Raw genomic sequence first — 21,537 nt, forward strand, 5'->3', positions numbered from 1 at the left:
AAACATACTACTCGCCAGCCATTAAGGCTAATAGGCTGATTTAAAGGTACACTTGGTAATTTCGGACTTATAATGATTGAGAGAGTAATTGCAGCAACAAACACCCTCAAACTGTTTATCCCTCCCCCTTCCCTGTGAATGTGCTGACGTTGCCCCATGCTACTGGCTGTGGCAATTAGAACCAAGTGTGAGTCAACATGTCAGTCAGCCTTTTTCAATAATAGGAAGGGATTTACAATGGTCTTGTAACAATGTTTTAACCCGAAAATCTTGGCTATTGTACCTTTAAAAAACCCCAAGTGAACACAATGGCATCGGTCTGCCAAAGAAACCAAAGCTATTGTGTTATCTTGTCTCGTGTTTAGAAAAGTACATTCAATTTGGGGCAAGTATAGTTATGAAAATGTGAGGGTTGACGAGAGCTGTGCGTAGTTCTGTGATGGGGAAGAGCACCTGCTGGTTTGCTTTGAATTTAATTTCATGCAAAGCGTGATTTGGCGCTCTCCAAGGTGCTGCAGTCCAGGAAAACTGGAGACTGTCCAATATGCACCACTACTTGTTTCTATGAGGATTGCAGCTTAGCATCTGTCCTTAGCAATGAGATTTTATTAAATCCACTTAAGTTATGAACAAAAAGCTGCTGTTTGTCACCACTACTATTTAGCCTAGCACTGGAACAATTATATTTCACCATTATATGTACCACATTAAATCCCAGCTCTGCAAACGATAAAAAGTCAGCCAGACAAAATCTAAATGAAGCAGACAAAGGAATGATAAAAACCTAAATACTAAAATCTGACAAGTTCAGCAATATTATATTTCAGCATTTCTCTCTCACAACAACTTTATTCATGTTTAAGCACATGCTTGCCTGTGTTCTCCCACTTTGATAGCAGATGTTGATAATAATTTAAAAACACATGCACGTACAACTGTGCAGTGTTGCCCTCATGTTGAATGAATTAAGTGACTACAATTAAACACACAGACAAGCTGTATGGGAAAACTGGTATTGTTTGGAAGTACATAAAGCAAGTATTGCCTCTAAATACATTGTGGGGATGGAACAGGATGCATTTGCTTCTAATTAAATTATACCAATTATATTAAACGTTCAATGAAAAAAGTCATGAATCGTTTACCAAAAGACAACAAGCAGCAGCACCAATTATTGCATAGATCAAGATTTCAGAGAAGATCCAGGTTGGGCGGATACATTGGGGGGAAAAGAAGAAGCTTGCACTGAAAATTGCCTAATCATGTCTTTCCACTGCAACTGAGATCAGAGACAACACATGTACTAGCATGACGTCCTTGGTATTCTAAAAGACCGTGGTCAGGACCTGCTTCCAGTATGTTGCTGCAAGATAAGCATATGTTCCGGAGGGCGGGGAATGCAGAGGACTGGCTTGTCTTAGTAGCTCGCATCTAGAATCCCCGGTAGCGCTATGGATAAAGTAAGTGTTAGTGCTTATGCTTGTTTCGTTAAAAAACGAACACACGCGAAACCACCACTGTCAAACGTTATGCGAACGAGCTCATCTCTAAATGTAAAATGAGCCACGCAGCTGCCATAGCTTGTTAGCTTTTTTGTATTGTATTTACTAATAACTTAGCTTTCTAGCTAGCTAATTAAACAATATACGATCGTATATAATGCCAAAGGCATTACATTTTGAAGTATTACTAACAACCTAGATTTAAAAAAATGTTGCTAGCTAGTAGCTGCCCCGTCATCCTTCTAACGTTACTGTGTCAAGTGTCCAATCTATGTGAATAAGTCTAAATCACAGTAGCTTGCTTGCTAAACGGTTGGCTAGCATATTCATTGGGTTGATTTCTCTCTGGCCAGATAGCTGCCTAGATAATGCTAAGATACCTGCCTAAGATGCTCTATAGCTAATTTTCGCCAGCTCGCGTGCCACCCCAACCGGACGTTTGTTTTTCCAGGAGTAAGCCAGCTGTCTTAGTAGCTCCGTTAGTAATACTCAAGCTAGGTTTTGAAACAGCTGGTTGACCTGTTCAGGCCAGCTCCATACTTAACGTGGTTTGACCAGCTCAAGCCATGTTTTGAAACAGCTGGTAGCTGGTCATTTCAAACTGGATTTTACAACAGGGTACAGGACTAGCCATAGCTGAAGTAGTTACAGCTGTTGTCATGCTAGAAGCGATTTCGGACTAAATACGACTAAAGTAACGGTGAATTAGATTTAATTTCGAAAATTATTTTGTCTTGCGTGGGAACTTCATTGAATAAATATAACTACACTAGAATCCATAGCTATAATCGTTTAAGATAAAGTGAATTAGCGTTGATGGCTAGCTACACATTATTAGCAAACTTTTGTGTTTTATGCCCATCATAATGTTAGCCAACGTTAAAAACGATGCTAGGGAGCTAACGTTGAACATGTTGATACAACTGGCAAACAAAAAACTAATTACCATATAACTTGGTCCGTAAAGAAACCATTTTCTGTATATCATGTATGATAATTTAGTATGTTGCAACTGTGTGTACAGCATAACATTTCCAATGTGCGGTTTCTGACTTGTTTTATTTTCCCCAACTTGCTATATTTTCCTGGAATGGCTCTCATACACGCATGTTTGAATAGGCCTACTGTAGCTAGCTATGTTGCTGAAAATAAGAAATACAACAAGTGCATCATGGCCATGTAACATAGGCTCACAGAACATGGGAAGCAGCCGCTACCACCAGAAGCTAACGTCCGTTGTTTTCTCCTGAGGAACGTGGTTTATGATTAGTGTTGCTTATTGGCTATCAGAGACACTAAAACACTTGGATTCGCGTGAATTGGACCAATAATAATATAATAAACGACAAACGGTGACTTCCCCATGCTCGGAACACCGTGTTAGATCGCGATGTTTCGAACAACACCCGAAGCACATGCTGGCAAATCTTTGTCATTCTGGCAAATCTCTATATTTATCTGGTTAATCTTAACATTAATTAAAAGAAGATATCGTCTATATTAAACGGATTGTGTACGTGCCTGGACAATTTTACAAGGAACAACGGTTCGTAGTCTGTCGTTAGTAACAGTTTCCCCACCACACTATCAGGGGCGTCACCAAGGTTTGAATACATTTGGGACTGAGCTGGGAAGGAGCGTTCCATGCATTTTTCGTTTACAGGTTAAATTGATGTAACGCTTAGTCTACATGTATACATATAATAAACAAGGAGCCTGATGACAGTAGATTGGACTGAAATGCTTATTTGTATAACCATTTAAGTAGTAGGTCTCACTCAAAAGTGTTAATCTCACCTTTCTCCAAATTATTATTACCAGCTCCCAAAGTATCATATATCCTTTTAACTCATGCATACATCAAATAACATGTAAAAGTTTCTTTTACACTTTTCTAATATTCGCAAAACGACCTTATAAATTGTGTCGTTTCTAAGAATTGAAGGAATATTTCCAAATTACAGAATGATAGCTTTGTTTTTGCCAGATGAAGATTTTAAGGAGGAGACTTTAGGAAGTCTGCATAATGCAATGGGTGCATACACAGCCACCTAGTGGGTGGACAAAAACCTATTTAAAATATTTTTACAATATTGTTTCTCTTAACCAAATGTTTTAAGAACCATAAAATGTAGGCTATATAATCTAAAACAATCTCATTGCCCATCAAATTTATTTGGACTTATCTACTTAATGTAGTAACATTAACACGCTGATAACAGATAATTGTCAATAGTAATATAAAGACCCCTCAGGGCTTTATTCGGGACGAATCCCAGGAGAGTAGTCAACACAAGCAAAGTCCATACACGTAGATCCAGCCAAACAAAAAGTAAACAAACAAAAAGCACGGTGCCGAGGGAAGAGGCAAACTCGTAGTCGGTAAACGTGCAGGGAGGTCCGGTAGCAGGAGAGCTGTCAGCGGGGCTGAAGTACAGGCGGACGGCAGGCAGAGTCGTAGTCGAGGGCGATGCGGAAGTCGAAACCATAAAACAATCAGCGAGGCAAAAGTACAAAGACGGTAGGCGAGGACGTGGTCAAAAACAAGCGGTGGTCAACAAAACAGAAATCAATAAACTATGGTCGGTAAACAGGCTTGGATCGTAACGTGTAATCAATAATAGTAATGCTCAAGCGTTGCTTTGGGGTTCAAGAGGCAGACAATTTCGCGAAGAACAGTTGCGCGACTGGGCTATAAATGCGGGTGTAGACAGGTGTAGACAATTAGTTAGAGCGTAGCAAGGAAATGGAAAACAGGTGCGATGGATGACAAGTTTAACAAGGAGATTAGTAATCGTTAGTAATAAACCTATCCTGCCCTAGCATTAGTAAATTAGTAAATGACATGCACGAGAAACGTAAGGTAACATGAACACATGATTAGTCTTGTTAGTTTCTACCCAATCCTGATCTAGCGTTAGTCGTTTTAGTAAATAGACAAATGGAAATAATTAGGGAGTGAATGACAGAAGGAGCGAGAGAGAAAAGGCGGAACGCAAGGTTTGCGGAAAGACATGTAAAAGTGTATGCATAAACAACGACCAGTTAACGTAACAATAAACATAAATCAAAACATAATACAAAACGAAACTAAGACGATAACCATTCAACATAACAAGGTAATATAATCGTAACGAAACATAACTAGACATGACGAGAAAATAAATCGTAACAAGAAATAAACTAAACAACATGACGAACCTAGACTAACATAATACCTGATAAGACACTACGTGACTAAGACAACATGAATAAACATAAAACATGGCGAGACAGACCTGAAACGTGACACTAGGTTAGCCTCATTCTGTCTTTGTAACGTAACGTTAATGAACTTAGTCCCTCTAAATCGACATTTACTTTCATTAACTGTCTTATCATGTACGTTTTTTAAACGTACCTTTTCGATGTAATGAAGCACCTGTTTCGATCATCATGTGGTGTCAAGTTCACTGTATCATGGCTAGTGCTGGATTCCAGACAACTCAAAAGTTCAATGATGGTATCATCTGAAAATAGCACTCTCTTCCAGTCATAATTCCAAAGACATTAGGAAAACTCCAGAAACTTAGTTTTGACTTAGTTTCACCCTCTTTAGTGTTGTTTTGTGTTGGCAGGTCACTGGGGAGTTTTTCCCTTTCTGTGTTTTGCCCTTCTTACTAGTGGTTACACGATCCATTGGTAACTTATTGATCCCATCATGGTTGCTTCTGGTCTATTGACCCCACTCCCTCACACACTCATCATCATCCTCACCATCCGTGGGAACAACTTGCACTTGCGGCATCAAATTTGTAACCATTCCACATGTTTTCAATTTTTTCATTATCAGCCTTTCAGTGCTGTGTGGTATGTTTAACCATTTATGTATACCCATTTATTTTTGTGTACCCATTACCAGGCTTGTGGCAGTCAATTACCATCTGTATCTTTTCAATTGAGCCAATTTTTTTGCCTTTTCCCATGCTGATGGATGACAAAGGGATTTTGCACACTTGTTACCTCATTTTCTAGTCCAGTGAAACAGGCAGTGATGGAATGACACAATATGGTTCCTGTAGTCTGAGATTAACTGAATTAAGTAAAATAGAAAAGAAAGAAAATTGATTAAAAAAACATTGAAACAATAATTGTATTGAAATAAAAGTATATAGTTTCCCCATTTGTTAAAACATAACATATATATACAGTATGAATTATTATGTGTTGTTTATGATATGCTGCATTTCAATTTTATCAAGAGTGCCAATAATTCTGGACTGATATCTACGTTTTTAGAAATTAAATTGATGCTCTAAATTGATGCTCTGCTCAGAGCTGAGGTCAGTTCTTGGTAGTGGTCTGGGGGTCATGACTTGTACCAACTGTCAGGGAATTTATGAAGCCAGAGTTGGCATTCTGGTTACTGGCTGTTGCTTTTGTCATTGTCATTGTCATTGACACTCATAAAGTTTGAGAATAATAATTTCATTAAGAGTATGGCACAGTGACATGCGTTGAAGAGAGCCTGCAAATAATTAAAAGGCTTCACCCACAAAGTTGATTTGGTGGATTCTTGTAAGGTAATGTTTGTTCTCTGTGGATCCTAGAGGAAAGTGTTTGTCTTGTGAATCATCTGTTAACTTTGGATGTAAGCCTAATTAAATCTGGGTCACATTCTTTGCCAAGCACCTCCACAAGCCCCTTTGCACTCAGTAGATTGCAGAAGGTATTGTGGCTGGATGCCATAATCCGGTTTCATTGGCTGATCCTAACTGGGCAGCGCTGTCACATACCAAAAGTTATGAAACACCACAGTAGTAGTGTGAAATTGAAAAATGTGCCTAGTAAAGTTTTTGTTGGAACAGAATAGAAACTCCCATTTACACAAGTTCTGCTTTCATTGCCAGCTATTATCCATGTATGAAGTTTGCCCTGCTCAATTCCTTTTCACAAATGCTGTTGTCTCTCTGTGATTTTGATAATATTACTACATTGTAATTAAAGTAGCATTTTTCCATTTTTCCAGGAATATACACTCAGTGAGCAATTTATTAAATAGACCTGTACCCCAGCTTGTTAATGCAAATAATTAATCAGCCAATCATGTGGCAGTAACTAATTGCATAAAAGCATGCAGATGTTTGTCGAGAGGCTCAGCTTTTTTTCAGACCAAATGTCAGAATGGGGAAGAAATGTGCTCTAAGTGATTTTGACCGTGGAATGATTGCTGTTGCCACACAGGGTGGTTTGTGTATCTGAGAAACTGCTGATCTCCTGTGACTTTCACACACAACAGTCTCTAGAGTTTGCAGAGAATGGTGCAAAAAACTAAAAATCCAATGAGCAAGCAGTTCTGCAAGCAAAAACAGGCTGTTAATGAGAAAGGTCAGAAGGGCCAGACTGGTCGAAGCTGACAGCAAGGGGACACAAATAACCACACATTAACAGTGGTGTGCAGAAGAGCATCTCTGAACACACAACACATCAAACCTCTAAGTGGATAGGCTACAGCAGCAGAAGACCCAAAAGTAAAAAATAGGTCTAATACCTACCTAATAAACCCTTCCTTTCACAGTCTGATTCAGAGCAACTAATGCATTTAATTACTGTACTGCATTAATTTGTGCCAATTACAGTACATTACGTTACATTAATGGCATTTGAGAGACGCTCTTTTCCAGAGCCACGTACAACAAAGTGCAAAGTGTATACCCATAACCAGGGATAAGTGTGCTGAAAGACCCAAGAGGGGGAGTACAATTTCAGTCCAATTAGACGACTTCTCTGGTTTTCCAAAAAAATTAAATAAATACTGACTACTGCAGACCCTCTTCTCTGGTCTTGCAATAGACTAATTATCATCAGCTACCCAATATATTGTAGTCAAGACCAGGCAAGGCTGCCATGATTCCTGCAAGATAAACTCAAAGTACCAGAGAGGATGCTTGAGTTGCGTGGTCAGACTCCCACATTCACCATTTTCAACTTCGGTCGGCACCGCCAAACCACCCTATAATTTTCTCTTGTCAAATCCCCAGAACTTAAGTGGAACATGGAAGAGTTAGTACTTTGATGCCCTTGAGGAGTAGGCAGCCTGCTACACATTTGCAGGCTGCCCCTTGAGTAGAAAACCAGTAGCACCGTACAATGATAGCTATTAGCCAAGTAGGTCACTCCTTCTCCCCTTTAGTGGGTGTGTAATGGCTGCTGTGCGTCACTCAGGTGTCTGCTGCACATGAAAGGTTGTTGAGGTCAGTCATCCTTCCATCTGTGAAATACTCCCATTTTACTTTCCCCATTTTACTTTTTTCAGTTCACTATTTTTTTTCTAATCCTTTGCCCAGGTGTCAGAGCTGAAAGACCAGGGAAACAAGGCACTTAGTGATGGGTGTCTTGAGGAGGCTGTGCGCTGCTACACGGATGCACTCTCCCTCGACCCATCCAACCACGTTCTCTACAGCAACCGCTCAGCTGCCCATGCCAAAAAGGGCGACTATGAGAGTGCCTTACAGGATGCCTGTAACACCATACAGATCAAACCAGACTGGGCCAAGGTGGGTGTCACAGTAGGGTTAGGGCGTCTACCTGTGCCTGACTGTGTGAAAAATGGCACAAAATGTATATAAGAAATTTTACTTCTCCAGGGATATTCTAGAAAGGCTGCTGCTCTAGAGTTCCTTGGCAGATTTGAGGAGGCCAAATTGACCTATCAGGAGGGACTCGAACACGAGCCGACTAATCACCAGCTCAAGGAGGGACTTCACAACATGGAGGCCCGGCTAGAAGGTAGATTAAAACGGCGAAAGGCTACTGTTGTTGTGTGTTGTGCCCAGACTCGATCCTCACTGTGCTTGATTTATCTCTTCACCAGTGAAGAGGAGGAGGAATCCTTTCACCATGCCGGACATGTATGAAAAGCTGGAGAGCGACCCCCGCACGTGTGCCCTGCTCTCGGATGTTGGATACAGAGCATTGCTAGAGCAGCTCAGGGAGCAGCCGTCCGAGCTCGCCATGTGAGTCAGCAGCAGTGGACATACTTCTAATCATCTTCCTCCTCTCACACTGACAAAAAAAAGAAAACATTTTCCCTTTGTCCTTGTTTCAAAAGGTGTATATTTGGCTTGTCATTGGAGAGTGTGTCGAGATATAGTTGCAGGAGTCAGAGGCAAAAGGCAAGAGAAAAGAGGGCAGAGAGGGTTGGACAATGCAAGTGTCTCAGCTCTTATACTGTGAAAGTTTATTGCTCCCGGCATTAGTGTTGGTTTAACGGTAACTAGACGTCACGCCGGGGGGGTGTTGTCTACATTGCGGAAGTGTCTGTGGAATCATGGGTAGCTACGTGGTCCCTACATCCCCCCTGTGGTCTCAGGATGCAGCTGAAGCCTGTATTTTAGTACAGTGACTATGGCTGTACCAAGCGTAGTAGTAGCATTAGCAAAGACTTATGTGCATCAACTGAGAATCGCCAGCAGCCAAATGTCAGGGTATCAGGGTATCAACTCAATACAGAGTCCTCCTCCTGTTCCATCCTTGTTTCTCTCTCTGTTTTCCTGTCTTCTCAGGAATGTACATGACCCCCGGGTGATGACCACGCTCTCGGTCCTGCTGGGGTTCAACCTCGGCAGGGCAGAGGAGGAAGAGCCCATCCCATTCTCGCCATCCGAACCGAAACCACAGACTCCCCCTCCTGCAGAAGAGGACGTGACAGACAACCGGACACAGGTTGAGGCAATTTGTACCATTCATAAAAATCTATTTTAAAGGCTGAACTCACACTAAAATACACAACCCCCTGGTATCACGTGGGCACAAGCCAGGGGCCTCTTTATCTGACTGCTTTTACCCTAATGCATCGGTTGCATTTCTCCTGCTAGGCCCTGACAGAGAAGGAGCTGGGGAATGCGGCATATAGAAAGAGAGATTTTGCCACTGCAGTGAAGCACTATGAAGTAGCCTTTCAGCAAGACCCCACCAACATGACCTACCTCACCAATCAAGCAGGTAGCAGAATGAACAACGAAAGAGCAAATTATTTTAAAAGTTATTTTGCAGTCACACCAGTGCACACTGGCACAGGCAAGAAAATTGTGACCATTTAGTCACAGTTTGGAGCCATATAGTCATTATAGTCATTATGCTATGAATTTATTTGGTTTCTGCTCATTATACCTGGGTGCGACAGAAACTGTTGAATGACGGCAATTCTCCTTGTGTTGCCTGGTAGTGTGTTCCATTTTCTGTTGAAATGGTGGCCAGATAAGGTTTGCTACCCACTCAAGTCTCAAGTCTGTCTATCGTATGCTTTTAAAATCTGAAATATGGAACTGCAGCTGGGACACATCGACATTCGGGTGTTTTAGCAATGTAATGTTTAGTAATGAATTAGTCATTATCCCAGAGACATCTCATTGCAAACATGCAGTTGTTGGGAAATATGGGAACCAAATGTTGCATAATTGTATAAATTGCAATCCATGCTCCACTCCTTCATGCTTGTTTTCCTGATTGTGCTCCTCTTTATTATACTGTATTATTTCAATTTCTCTCCTTCCCTCCATACTTGCTGTGCCAGCTGTTTACTTTGAGACGGGGGACTTTGAAAAGTGCAGGGAGCTGTGTGAGAAGGCCATCGAGTTGGGAAGAGAGAACCGGGTGGATTACAGACAGATAGCCAAGTGAGTTTCCCTGAGCTTTCCCTGCTCATACTGACCAAGTCTTTGAAGACAAAACAGTGCCATTGTACCCTTCACAAAGGTACCTAACCTGAATTGTTTTAATGAAAGATCCAGCCGTGTGAATTAAGTGTGCACTCAGTGAGCGCGTTTTTGGGTATTTATTAAACTGATTTTTTAGACTTATTGGTGTTCTGTAGCTGTAGCCTATCCATTTATTAGAGGTATGACATATTGTGTGTTCAGAGATACTCTTCTGCATACCACTGTTGTAATGTGTGGTTATTTGCGTTACGGTCACCTTCCTGTCAGCTTTCGACCAGTCTGCCCCTTCTCCTCTAACCTCATTAACAATGGGTTTTTGTGTTTTTCACCATTCTCTGCAAACTGCAATTTCTGAAACCACCCTGTCTGGCACCATTATTCCACAGTCAAAGTCACTTAGCTCACATTTCTTCCCTATTCTGACATTTGGTCTAATAAAGTTGTCACTGAGAATATATTAAATAAATATTACATTACATTACAGGCATTTGGCAGACCCTCTTATCCAGAATAATGTACAACAAAGTGCATAACCATAACCAGGGACAAGTGTGCTGAAAATCATATAGGGAAGTACAGTTCTAAGTGTTTGAAGTGACACAAATATAGTTTACGTAAGTTGCCCTGGGTAAGAGCAATTGTAAAATTGAGTTATCTTTAACAATTCAAAATTGAGCGAGTACTTCCATTGCAATGTTCCTATCTAACTCTTTTTCATGCATCAAGTATGAAAAAGATGACTGGTGTAATGACTGATAGGAATTCCATTACAGTGCCAAATCAGCAATCTGATTTGTTGAGGATAAATTGAAAAAATATTTGATTTGTAACCTTTAAAATTCAGTCTACGTTTTGTACAGGTTGCTACCACAGTAAGTGGTAACAACAATCTGTCTTCCCAAAACCTTGGTTGTCCATCTCTAATGTTTATAGCTCTCTCTCACCCTTTCCCTCAGGGCCTATGCTCGAATTGCGAACTCGTACTTCAAGCAGGAGAGGTACCCGGAGGCCGTTCAGTTCTATAACAAGAGTCTGACTGAGCACCGCACCCCAGATGTACTCAAGAAGTGCCAACAGGTTTGGGGCTGTCGAGTCGAATCAAAGTACACGTTCCTCGATTTGTTCTGTGTCTCACCTTCCATACCTCCTTAGGCAGAGAAGATTACGAAGGAGAAGCAGAAGATGGCCTACATCGATCCCGATGTGGCCCTGGAAGAGAAGAACAAGGGCAACGAGGCCTTCCAGAGGGGTGAGCCTTACGCCCTGCTGTCAGACCTGGACAGACGCTGCACACACACACACACACTTACACACCATGCAACACAACAGAGGATTGTATAATACAGGTACCCTGACTCAGAAGCACCTACGTCATATGCTGTGGTGGACTCAATTATATGTAAAGTATGCCACCAGGTGGAGGTCCTTGGCACTGCTGCACCAGAGACCCATTGTGGTGCAACCTTACTGTAACATCCTTTCAGAGAAGACCTATGACCCTCAGAGAACTGAAGCAGAATGATGAATACATTGCAATATGGGATAATGTTTTACCATTTTAAGGCCACTGGACATGTTGGAAACCCATGCCATTGAAGCCCAATGTCCTTTACCTTAATGCCTTGTGTAAAGGATAAAGTTAAAGTTATAATTATAGGAATGTGTCCTATGAAAATAAATGAAACATTGTAAAGTATAACGTGTGGACAGCCTCTTATATCCCTGCTTTCTCCAGGTGATTATCCTCTGGCCATGAAACACTACACAGAGGCCATACGCAGGAATCCCAATGATGTCAAGCTCTTCAGCAACCGTGCAGCCTGCTACACCAAGCTGCTGGAGTTTCAGTTAGCTCTGAAGGTAGATCACAAGCTCACATGTCATAGATATTATGTACTGATATCATCATTGCCTTGAGTAAGTATCTGATAACTGTTAGATGCTCCCTTAGCAGAGAAATGAGTGTAGGACAACCAAAAATCTTCTCCCTACTGTGATTGTCATTTTATTAAATCTGTTATATGTGATTATATGCTGTGAGTGAACTTGACTTTGGTTTAACAGCCATTGATTTGCTGGCACATACAGTACTGTGCAAACGTCTGAGGCACCCTCGATGTCTCATATCATTTTGGTCTTAGATGTTTATTTTTTGGTTTTCTGCATTAATTTGTCAAAATAAATAGCAAATTTGAGATTTCCAGACATTCATTTTACAAAACATTCAATGTCGCAGACACATTTTTATATTTCCTTAAATAAAGTAACATATTAAGAAATAGACTACACCTCAGATAAAAAAAATTGATCAAGGCTGTCTGGAATTACCTGGAGAGCTAGAAGCAAGCGAGATAGCCAAAGTCTACAGAATACCTGTGGCAAGTTCTCCAATATGTTTCAAACAACCTACCATCTGATTTTCTTATTAAAGTGCAATACGGTGTACCTAACATAATTGATGCAGTTTTCAAGAGGAAGGGAGATCACAACAAATGTTGAATTGATTTAGTTTATGACTGTTCACTGTTCTGTATAGTGCATTAGTACTGTATGAATGATGCTGCCTCTATTTTCATGTTGTGTTTGAATGAATTTATTCAGCATTTCAATAGTTTGTGCTTCTCCCTTTGCCTCCCCCCCTTTTCTCTCAGGACTGTGAAGACTGTATCAGACTGGAACCCTGCTTTAGTATGTACCCAGCTTTGAGTTTCATCTTGGAATAATTTTAAATCATTCAGACCAACACAACAGACTCTAGATGCTCCCCCCCTTCCTCCCTCTCTCCCTTCCCTCTCTCCCTTCCCTCTCTCTCTCTCTCTCTCTCTCCACAGTAAAAGGCTACACCCGTAAAGCAGCGGCTCTGGAGGCCATGAAGGACTTCACTAAAGCTATGATCTTCTACCAGAAAGCTATGGAAATCGACCCCAGATCCAAGGTACGGCGCAAGATGCTGGCGCACGTCCATATATAGTTCCAAGGCCAGTCGCTGCACACGCACATCTTAGCCCAATTACTCTCTCTTTCTCTGCCGCCTGAACGCTACTAAAAGCATTCTCTCAGACAAATGAGCGCAGCGTGCTGGGATTGAAGAAGGTCCCGTGGAGGTCTGACTGATGCTGCCTTGTGCAGGAGGCCATGGAGGGACTGCAGCGCTGCTTGTTCAGCCAAGCGGCACGCAGTGACAGCCCAGAGGAGGTCAGAGGGAGGGCCATGTCCGACCCGGAGGTGCAGCGAATAATGAGCGACCCGGCAATGGGCCTTATTCTGGAGCAGATGCAGAAAGACCCCCACGCAATCAGCGAGTAAGACACTCTCAAATACATTTCAATATACTGTATGGTAATGGTGGAGTGAAGTGTGTTGTTTTTGCTATATACTGTATACTTACTGAAAAATCAACCAGAGGTGTGGGAGATGACCACTCAATTTTTCTTTTACACTTTGTGTAAATGTTCTTTATAAATTCAATAAAAAACATCCTAAACATTAGGAGCATGGATTTGCCATTCTAGAGATTTTGGATCTTAAGAAAGGTCCAAATTGGGGTTTGTGTAGATCTTGGATTGTCATATCTTTGGCATTGAAGGAGGGAAGAACCTGCTATGTACAAAGCAAAACAAATACTCTAAGCTTATTGGTCAATGTGTCATTCTGTAGCAAGAAAATGACCCCCAACACGCAAACCAAAGCATTCGTCACAGGGGGGAAAAGGTTGGATGTTTTGGACTGGTTAACTGAGTCACCTGATTAAAATCCAGTCGAGCATGCATTTAATTTGCTGAAGAGGAGATTGAAAACAGAAACTCTCCAAAAACAAAGATCAACTGAAAGCAGCCGCAGTGAAGGCATGGAAAGGCATTTCCAAAGAAGACACCAGAAGGATGTCAAGAAGTAGACTTACTGCAAAAGGGCTAAGCAACCAAATATTAGACTTTACTGCTTTGATTTATTATACACCCAAATTCCTTCGGCATATCACAAATCCAAATGCTTTAAGTATATAGAAAGAAATAGCTAATTTCACTCTACTGTTGCCATACTGTACGGTGTATGTGCATGTGTGAGTGCAGTATTTATCTGCCATGTTTTAAGTTGCTATGATGGTATTTTGTCCCTCCTCCCTGTCTATGTTAACAGACACTTGAAGAACCCAGTAATTTCCCAGAAAATCCGGAAACTAATTGATGTGGGACTCGTATCCATCCGGTGAATACAGAAAATGTGGGAGGCTACAGAGCTACAGGGGAACAATAATTAATCCTCCCCACCCCGTGACCTACCTTTTTCAGTTTCAGCAAAATACAAATTCATTTCAATTAAATAGTGGCTAGTTGCAGAAGTTCACCATTAGATTTTCACCAGTATTTTTACATTTGTTTTTTATTATATATTCTTTGCTGTTATATACACTCACTGAGCACTTTATTAGGTAGACCTGTACACCAGCTTGTAAATGCAAATATTTAATCAGTCAGTCAAGTGGCAGCAGGTAAATGCATAAATCATGCAGACGTGATAAAGTGGTTCTGCTTTTTTTCAGACCAAATCAGACAGTCAGACAGGCAGTCTCTAGAGTTTGCAGAGAATGGTGTGAAAAACAAACAAGATCCAGTGAGCAGCAGTTCTGTGGGCAAAAACGCATTGTTAATGATAGAGGTCAGAGGAGAAGGGCCAGGTTGGTCAAAGCTGACAGGAAGGTGACAGTAATGCAAGTAACCACACGTTACTACAGTGGTATGCAGAAGATAAGTGGATAGGCTACAGCAGCAAAAGACCAATAAGTCAAAAAAATAAGTCCAATAAATACCTAATAGTGCTCACTGAGTGAATAAGACCATGGGAGTCATTCACATCATTTTAATGTTTGGAATATTTTGATTGTCAATCTTGTCAAGTCCAAATCTCACGAAGCCACACATGTCGATGGCAGTTTATTTACAAACATGTAGAAGCATGTTTGCATTTGAAAGAGAAAATGTATTGCAGTAAATTTCAATCATCGTTACGACCACTGCCTCAACACAGCGGAGACATGCATCTTCAATGTGATATTGTGTTTAATTGACAATATAAAATACTTACAACAAAACCATGAGAATAAGTGAGAGATTGGTGTTGTGAGTGTAAAGCAAATAGTTAACAATACGCCTGATCCGAGAGGAGAGGAGGAACCCCCTGGTCTCAGGAGCTTTTTACTGTGCCCAGTTGCATAAAACACCTTAAGTGTAATTTCCCCTTTAGGGTTCTGAGTGTTGCAGAATGAACCCTTAGTGTCACTTAAGGCTTTCCTTAAGTGAAATGCCAGAAACTCTCAAAAACTCCCTTAAGTATTGCATTTTTCCTTAAGTAATCCCTTAAAATCCATTAAGTGTTGCATAAAACACCTTAACGAGAACTTCCATAAGTAGAATTTAAGGTTAGCGACACATTACCTTAAGTCTCAGTAAACAAAGAAATGGGTGAGATTTTTGAGCCATTGTAGGAGGAAAATGTCCCTTTCGTGCTAGAGAACATCCTCTAGACTACATGTCAGACGAAAAGTTAATTCTTGAATATAGATTTAACGTCAATCTATTTACGAGATCGCAAACGACCTGGAAGGCAAACTCGATCACCCAACGCAACGGAACCATGCCTTATCGTGCATATTGTATTGTATATTTTAGCTTCCAGACTGTGGTAGGTGATGTATGAGTTCATAAATCCACAGTGTGCAGGGGGCTTCACAGAGTGGCAGGGGCCCTTTGCCAGCACTTGAACAGGACAATGACATTTTGGATGCTTAGCAGGTCAGGCCCCTTCATCCTCCCATAAGCCTGCAGATCACCTGAGAGAGACAGGCAAAGACAGGCCAGCAGGTCACCTGAGAGAGAGAGGCAGACAGGCCAGCAGATCATCTGAGAGAGAGTGAAGCAAAGACAGGCCAGCAGGTCACCTGAGAGAGAGTGAAGCAAAGACAGGCCAGCAGGTCACCTGAGAGAGAGAGAGAGAAGCAGCAGGGGGTGGCAACGGTACAGCCATATATCCTCAGACGAGAAGCAATGATGACATTACCCTCGTTCATTTTCAATGAGAGATGTTTTTTGGGTCCTCAAGGCATGTAGGGATAGCTGACAACGCGTGACCACAAGGATAGAGAACATGGTGTGATAACCAATCAGATTAAAGCAGAGGACCAGGGATTGACATTCCCTCAGAAATTCTAGTATTACCAAAAAGCACCAAAAGGCAAATTCCCCCATTGAAGTCCGTTCAAAGCTATTTACCCTGCCAAAATTACACTATTTCGTACTTTTAAATTTAAATTTACACTGAACTACTTGCTCTCCAGGGTGCTGCGTGGAAGATGTAAGATTTTTTAATTCCTATTCAGGCCTTCTTGTTACCCAGTGCGCATGTTCTGGTCCCAAAAAGGCCCCATAGTCAAACATGGGAGCCTCCATGAACTGGCTTCAAGCAGCTCCCATGGGAATCCATGAAACCAGTAAGGAGAAGTTGGCTCCAGTTTTCCTATCGATGTCGATGGACTAAAGCTCCAGTTGTGCCCCTTTCCCTACTGTAGCCCTGCCAAGGAGGACTCCTTAATTATTGCTGTGTCCGGATTTCCAATATGTATGATAGATATAGATTTAAGAAAAATAGAAAACATGCCCACAAGCTACCAATTGTGAGAGGCAGGAGCAATGCCCAGTGACAGTCGTCCCTTCAGAAAACATTGTTTATTGCCACATAATGTCTGCATAGGTGCATAACAATGGCATATACAAAATGTCAGTAGCTCTCTAGACACAGCTAAACTGTTTCCAAGCCATCCACTACCTACATCATAGCTACATGCTAGCAACAGATATCACAGAATATAACATTTATGTTATTAATGTAACTTTCACTCCTAATTCTGACTTGAAATCATACATTCATGTATGCATTAACTTAAGATGGCAAAACAAGATAACTGACTTAAAAAGCATTTCTAGTCATATTAATTTCAGACACATTAAAAATATGCTTTTTGAACTTTTACTGTATATTCAAAGCTGGCCAAGTTTCTCATCATATCAGCTCAGCATTTCCATGAACTATGATGAACCTTGCACAGCACGTCATAGAAACTAGAATATGAAAAAATATGCGGAGAGTGTGTGACACAGTCCATAAGACAGCTGCCTCTAAAGTAGAAAATAAAACATTAAACTGAAAACACTGTTCACCACAGTATGAATGCATTAGTTGTATCACCCTTGTATGTGAAGCCACAATAGGTTCATAGTTTTATTGCATTTGCCAATGACTCCTTTACCTCTTGAGTGAAGGAGTCAAGAAGCCTTGATCAGTTTATACTGTATGACATCATCATAACATCATAACAAACTTTTGAGCCAATGACATATCAGAAGCAGGGTATTACATTATGCAATTACTGCCTCAGAGCCAACCTCATGGGTAGTTAGGTAAGAGGAGCCTTTATATGGTGGGGTCCAAAGGTCTGAAAATGCTTTTCTAATTTAATAAAAACTTTTTCATTACTAATTATATTAGCAGCATAACAATTTAAGTGAAAAGTTGAATCTGAAAAAATGACATTCATTTCAGAATTTCGTAGTCCACCTTATGCTTTAATGGCAATATGCACTCAAGCTGGCATGCAAAACCTGATGATTCATGTTCTCCCAGAATTATTTGACACTGTTCCAAAGAGCATCTTCTGATGTTACTGAATGCTTGGTTTTTGTCTTCAAGTGCCCCCATAAATGTTTAATGGGGTTGAGGCCAGGTGATTGTGCATTGTCCCGCACTCCGTGTACTTCTTTTGTCTTTGAGTAGTTCTTGCAAAGCTTTGAAATAACTTTAATTTGTTTCATTTTTTTGTTTATTTCCAGTATTACATGAACCTCCCAGATTTTCAGTGTGTTCCTTTGGACCCCACTGTATATGAAAGGAAAACATGTTTCTGCCACTGGTATTCCACAAGTAACATTATTAGAGCCACCAGGGATTAGTTATAAGTTTTTCTTAAATCATTTTAAGGATATACAGAGCTGTCAGGTTTTCTTTGTTTAATATGATAGTGTTATACTGTGTTCACCAAAGCTTAGACATTCAGTGTGATTGGACCAATCATTTGAAAGCCGTTCAATATACTATATATTTGACTTGTTATCAGAAATGTGCTGTGTACTTTCCCATTGGTTTGGGACCACATGCAGTATATGGCTGAAGTAGTGTCAGTAGCTACACTGGATGGCTCCTGTTCTAAATTGTAATTACATATACACTGAAGTTTCAGCATGGAGCATAATTAACAAACAAAGCAAAACATTTTACTGTTTCTAGATTTTCTTTTTGCAAAGATAAGGCGGATGGGGAGAAATATGACCTCACACTATATTTCACATGCCAGACAAAAACAGACAAAAACAGTCAACAGTTGCCAATTCTGTGGAAATAGTGGCCCAGCAATTCACCTGTATAATCTTCCTGAAATCTCCTAGAACATTTTCATGCAGTTGTTTTAGTGAGCTACATAATCCAAAAATGCATTATTCTTTTTTAACTGCACATTAGCAAGTGCCAGATTATTGGGCTTTTTGCAACAGTAATCAGTAACAGTAAGGATCAGTAATAGCAAAAAATGCTTCCCAATTTCAATAGCCTGTTCATTCTTCTCTCATTCTTTTCCATGTAAGTTAGTGACTGTGTATTTATCTTTATATTTACATTATATTTAAGGATTTAGCAGATATTTTCGTAAAGAGAAACTTTCTTTCTGGAGTTTTAAATATCCAGAGTTTATTTAGTGTATGTAGTAGAAAGTATTTTTTTAAGTCACCTTATAACCTATAACCTCCAGTACAGTGAAGGGTAGTAAGATCAAATTAATTACGTGTTAAGTTAAAAGCTTAATTTAACTTTTAACTTTTACTTTTATAATTTTAACACTATACCAGCAATCTCTGTTCAGACACAGCAATGATACATTGTGTTCAGTTTGGTAGTGCCAGAACTTGTGAATGGTCTGTGTGAATGGTTCACACTTGTCCTGACTGCGGAGCTTCTCCACTCTAGTTCCCTGGTGGTGGAATTCCTCTACAAACTGCTCCATCACTGCCTATTTTCTGTCATGGTCTAAAGATACATCTCTTCCGACTCAACCTTGAGTATTATTAACACTAAACTTCTCTGTAGGTCTACCGCTAATCAAGTAGCAGTTTCATGTCAAGGTTGTATCTTGATCTTCTACAAAAATAATTGTACTTTGTACTTTGTGTTTGTTTGTTCCAGTAACCTTCATGCACTTATGCTACATTGCTTTGGATAAAAGCGTCTGGCAAATAAAATGTGTATAATGTACTGTAACTTTGCAACAAAGGATAAACTCGTATTTAAAGAAACACCTGCATGGATCCAATGAAGCTTTCATGGTTGAAACAGTTGTCACCTCAACTAATAATGCAAGCCGAACAATTCTCTAGCAATAGTATTTGGCTAGCTAGTTTGCTATGTAGCAAAACAAATTACTTTCAGTATCCAAGTTGCACAGTAACTAGCTTTAAAGCTACTATCTCACCAAATTCAACATCTGTTATGCTTGCTTCATATTAACTTAGCTACAGTAAGCGTGCTATATCATTCACAAGACATCAAGTAGTAAATGACATTACATTAGATGTCATTTAGCTCACGCTTTTATCCAAAGCGACTTACAGTTGATTAGACTAAGCAGGGACAATCTACCCTGCAGCACTCTGGGGTTAAGGGCCTTGCTCAAGGGGTGAACAACTTTTATTGTGGCTACACCAGGGATTGAGCCTCCAACCACCGGGTTCCTGTCATATACCTTAATCACTACACAATAGGCTGTCCCTGTAAATGTTATGTATCCAAATGCCTATCTCTGTAGCTTTACTTGATCTCCCATAAACATACATATTTCTATTTTGTAGCATTTATGTTTCATTTGACAACAAAGCTCTTCACCATGTCTATTTTCCAGTATAAGTATAGCTTTTCCCCCTTAGTCCCCATTGCTGAGAGTCTCATAGCTCAGTTAAATTGTACCATCAGACTGTGTCATGTTAAATTCACATACCAGCTTAGCAAAATGTATGTTTGCGTATTTACATATTCATACGGGGCCTTTATGTATACAGCATGTTTTTATATATAGAACATGCTATTTTATATCCAAAAACAATTCGCTTCTCATAAACTTCTCCCCAGCTCCTTGTTTTCCCTTTATTAAATGTACATTTTCATGTGTTTTCGTATTCAAATAATTTTTGTAACATTCTAAATATCTTGTTTTGGTTATTATTGTCATATACATTATTATATATGTAATTTGTAATATATTTGTCATTTTCACTGCTAAAACACTTAATAGTTGTAACCTTCACAAGTGCAATGATGAATATGGCGTAATCTTCCTGGTGTGTGTGGGAGTGGACACACCCACAGTCATGTAGCTGTAGCTCAGGTCAAATATCTGATGCACGTATTGCTTCTCTTACATTCACTCTAACAGTTATTACGGGAAAAATATGTAGTTACTCTGAAGAGATTCAATTATGTATCCATTAGTGGTCCACACACAGTGTTTTTATGACACTGCCAGACAGTTTTCCAATTCAATCACAGTAGTATAAAAATGAAGCCTTATCAGGTTTAAACAAATGTTTTACAGACAAATTATGGAATGTGCACATACTGTATTTAAATTCAAGAAAGAATAGCTATTAATTTTGCACTGAAATTGAATTTGGCACTACATGAAGTTGCTCCACTCATGTAAGTGGCAGTTTGCAATGTGATGGAGAATGATTAAATTATGTGTTGCATGCTGGGATACTACTAATCTGATTTTGGTCCACAGTTTCTCCCAGCACCTTAGCCCAGATACACCTCCTGTAGATGTCTGGTTATGGCTAGTGCATGATGATACTTTGAAAACTTGAAGGTAGTACCAGCTTAAATGCCTGCTTTATCCCAGATACGGTTGTTCTGTTGTTGCTGTCTCTTATATATTATTGATGTGTCTATGCAACGTGTCTGTAAGAATCTATGGGCAATAAATTACAGTAAGACTGTTCAGTGATTGACGTGGTTATGGTCTTTGATTTGCAACTGTATTCAACCTCACTCTGCGCAACGTTACTCAGCACCACGGATAGCACCAATTTCTGCGGCGCTACAGAAACGACTAAAATAGTATATTATTTTGCTCAACGTTTATCGTTAAATACTTCACCTAAAATTTTAACACATTACAAATTAAGGCTTACACACATTTACAAGAAGTTGACAGACTCATGAGAACCTTGAAATAAGCCAGGTAG

At 40.1% G+C, this 21,537-nt stretch overlaps 1 protein-coding gene across 1 annotated transcript; it reads left to right on the forward strand.

The window, feature by feature from the left end:
* Window positions 1–1,372: 1,372 nt before the first annotated feature.
* On the forward strand, window positions 1,373–15,221 carry LOC133133684 (stress-induced-phosphoprotein 1-like). Its single transcript, XM_061249832.1, has 14 exons — window positions 1,373–1,460; window positions 7,829–8,038; window positions 8,129–8,270; window positions 8,356–8,497; window positions 9,047–9,206; window positions 9,359–9,485; window positions 10,057–10,159; window positions 11,158–11,278; window positions 11,354–11,450; window positions 11,937–12,061; window positions 12,853–12,889; window positions 13,033–13,136; window positions 13,331–13,503; window positions 14,339–15,221. Exons 1-14 carry the CDS (start codon window positions 1,452–1,454, stop codon window positions 14,409–14,411), a joined length of 1,623 nt encoding a protein of 540 aa, XP_061105816.1. The 5' UTR covers window positions 1,373–1,451; the 3' UTR covers window positions 14,412–15,221.
* The last annotated feature ends 6,316 nt before the right edge of the window (window positions 15,222–21,537 follow it).

The sequence above is a fragment of the Conger conger genome, chromosome 7, assembly GCF_963514075.1.
Source record: "Conger conger chromosome 7, fConCon1.1, whole genome shotgun sequence".
In the NCBI taxonomy this organism is placed as follows: Eukaryota; Metazoa; Chordata; class Actinopteri; order Anguilliformes; family Congridae; genus Conger; species Conger conger.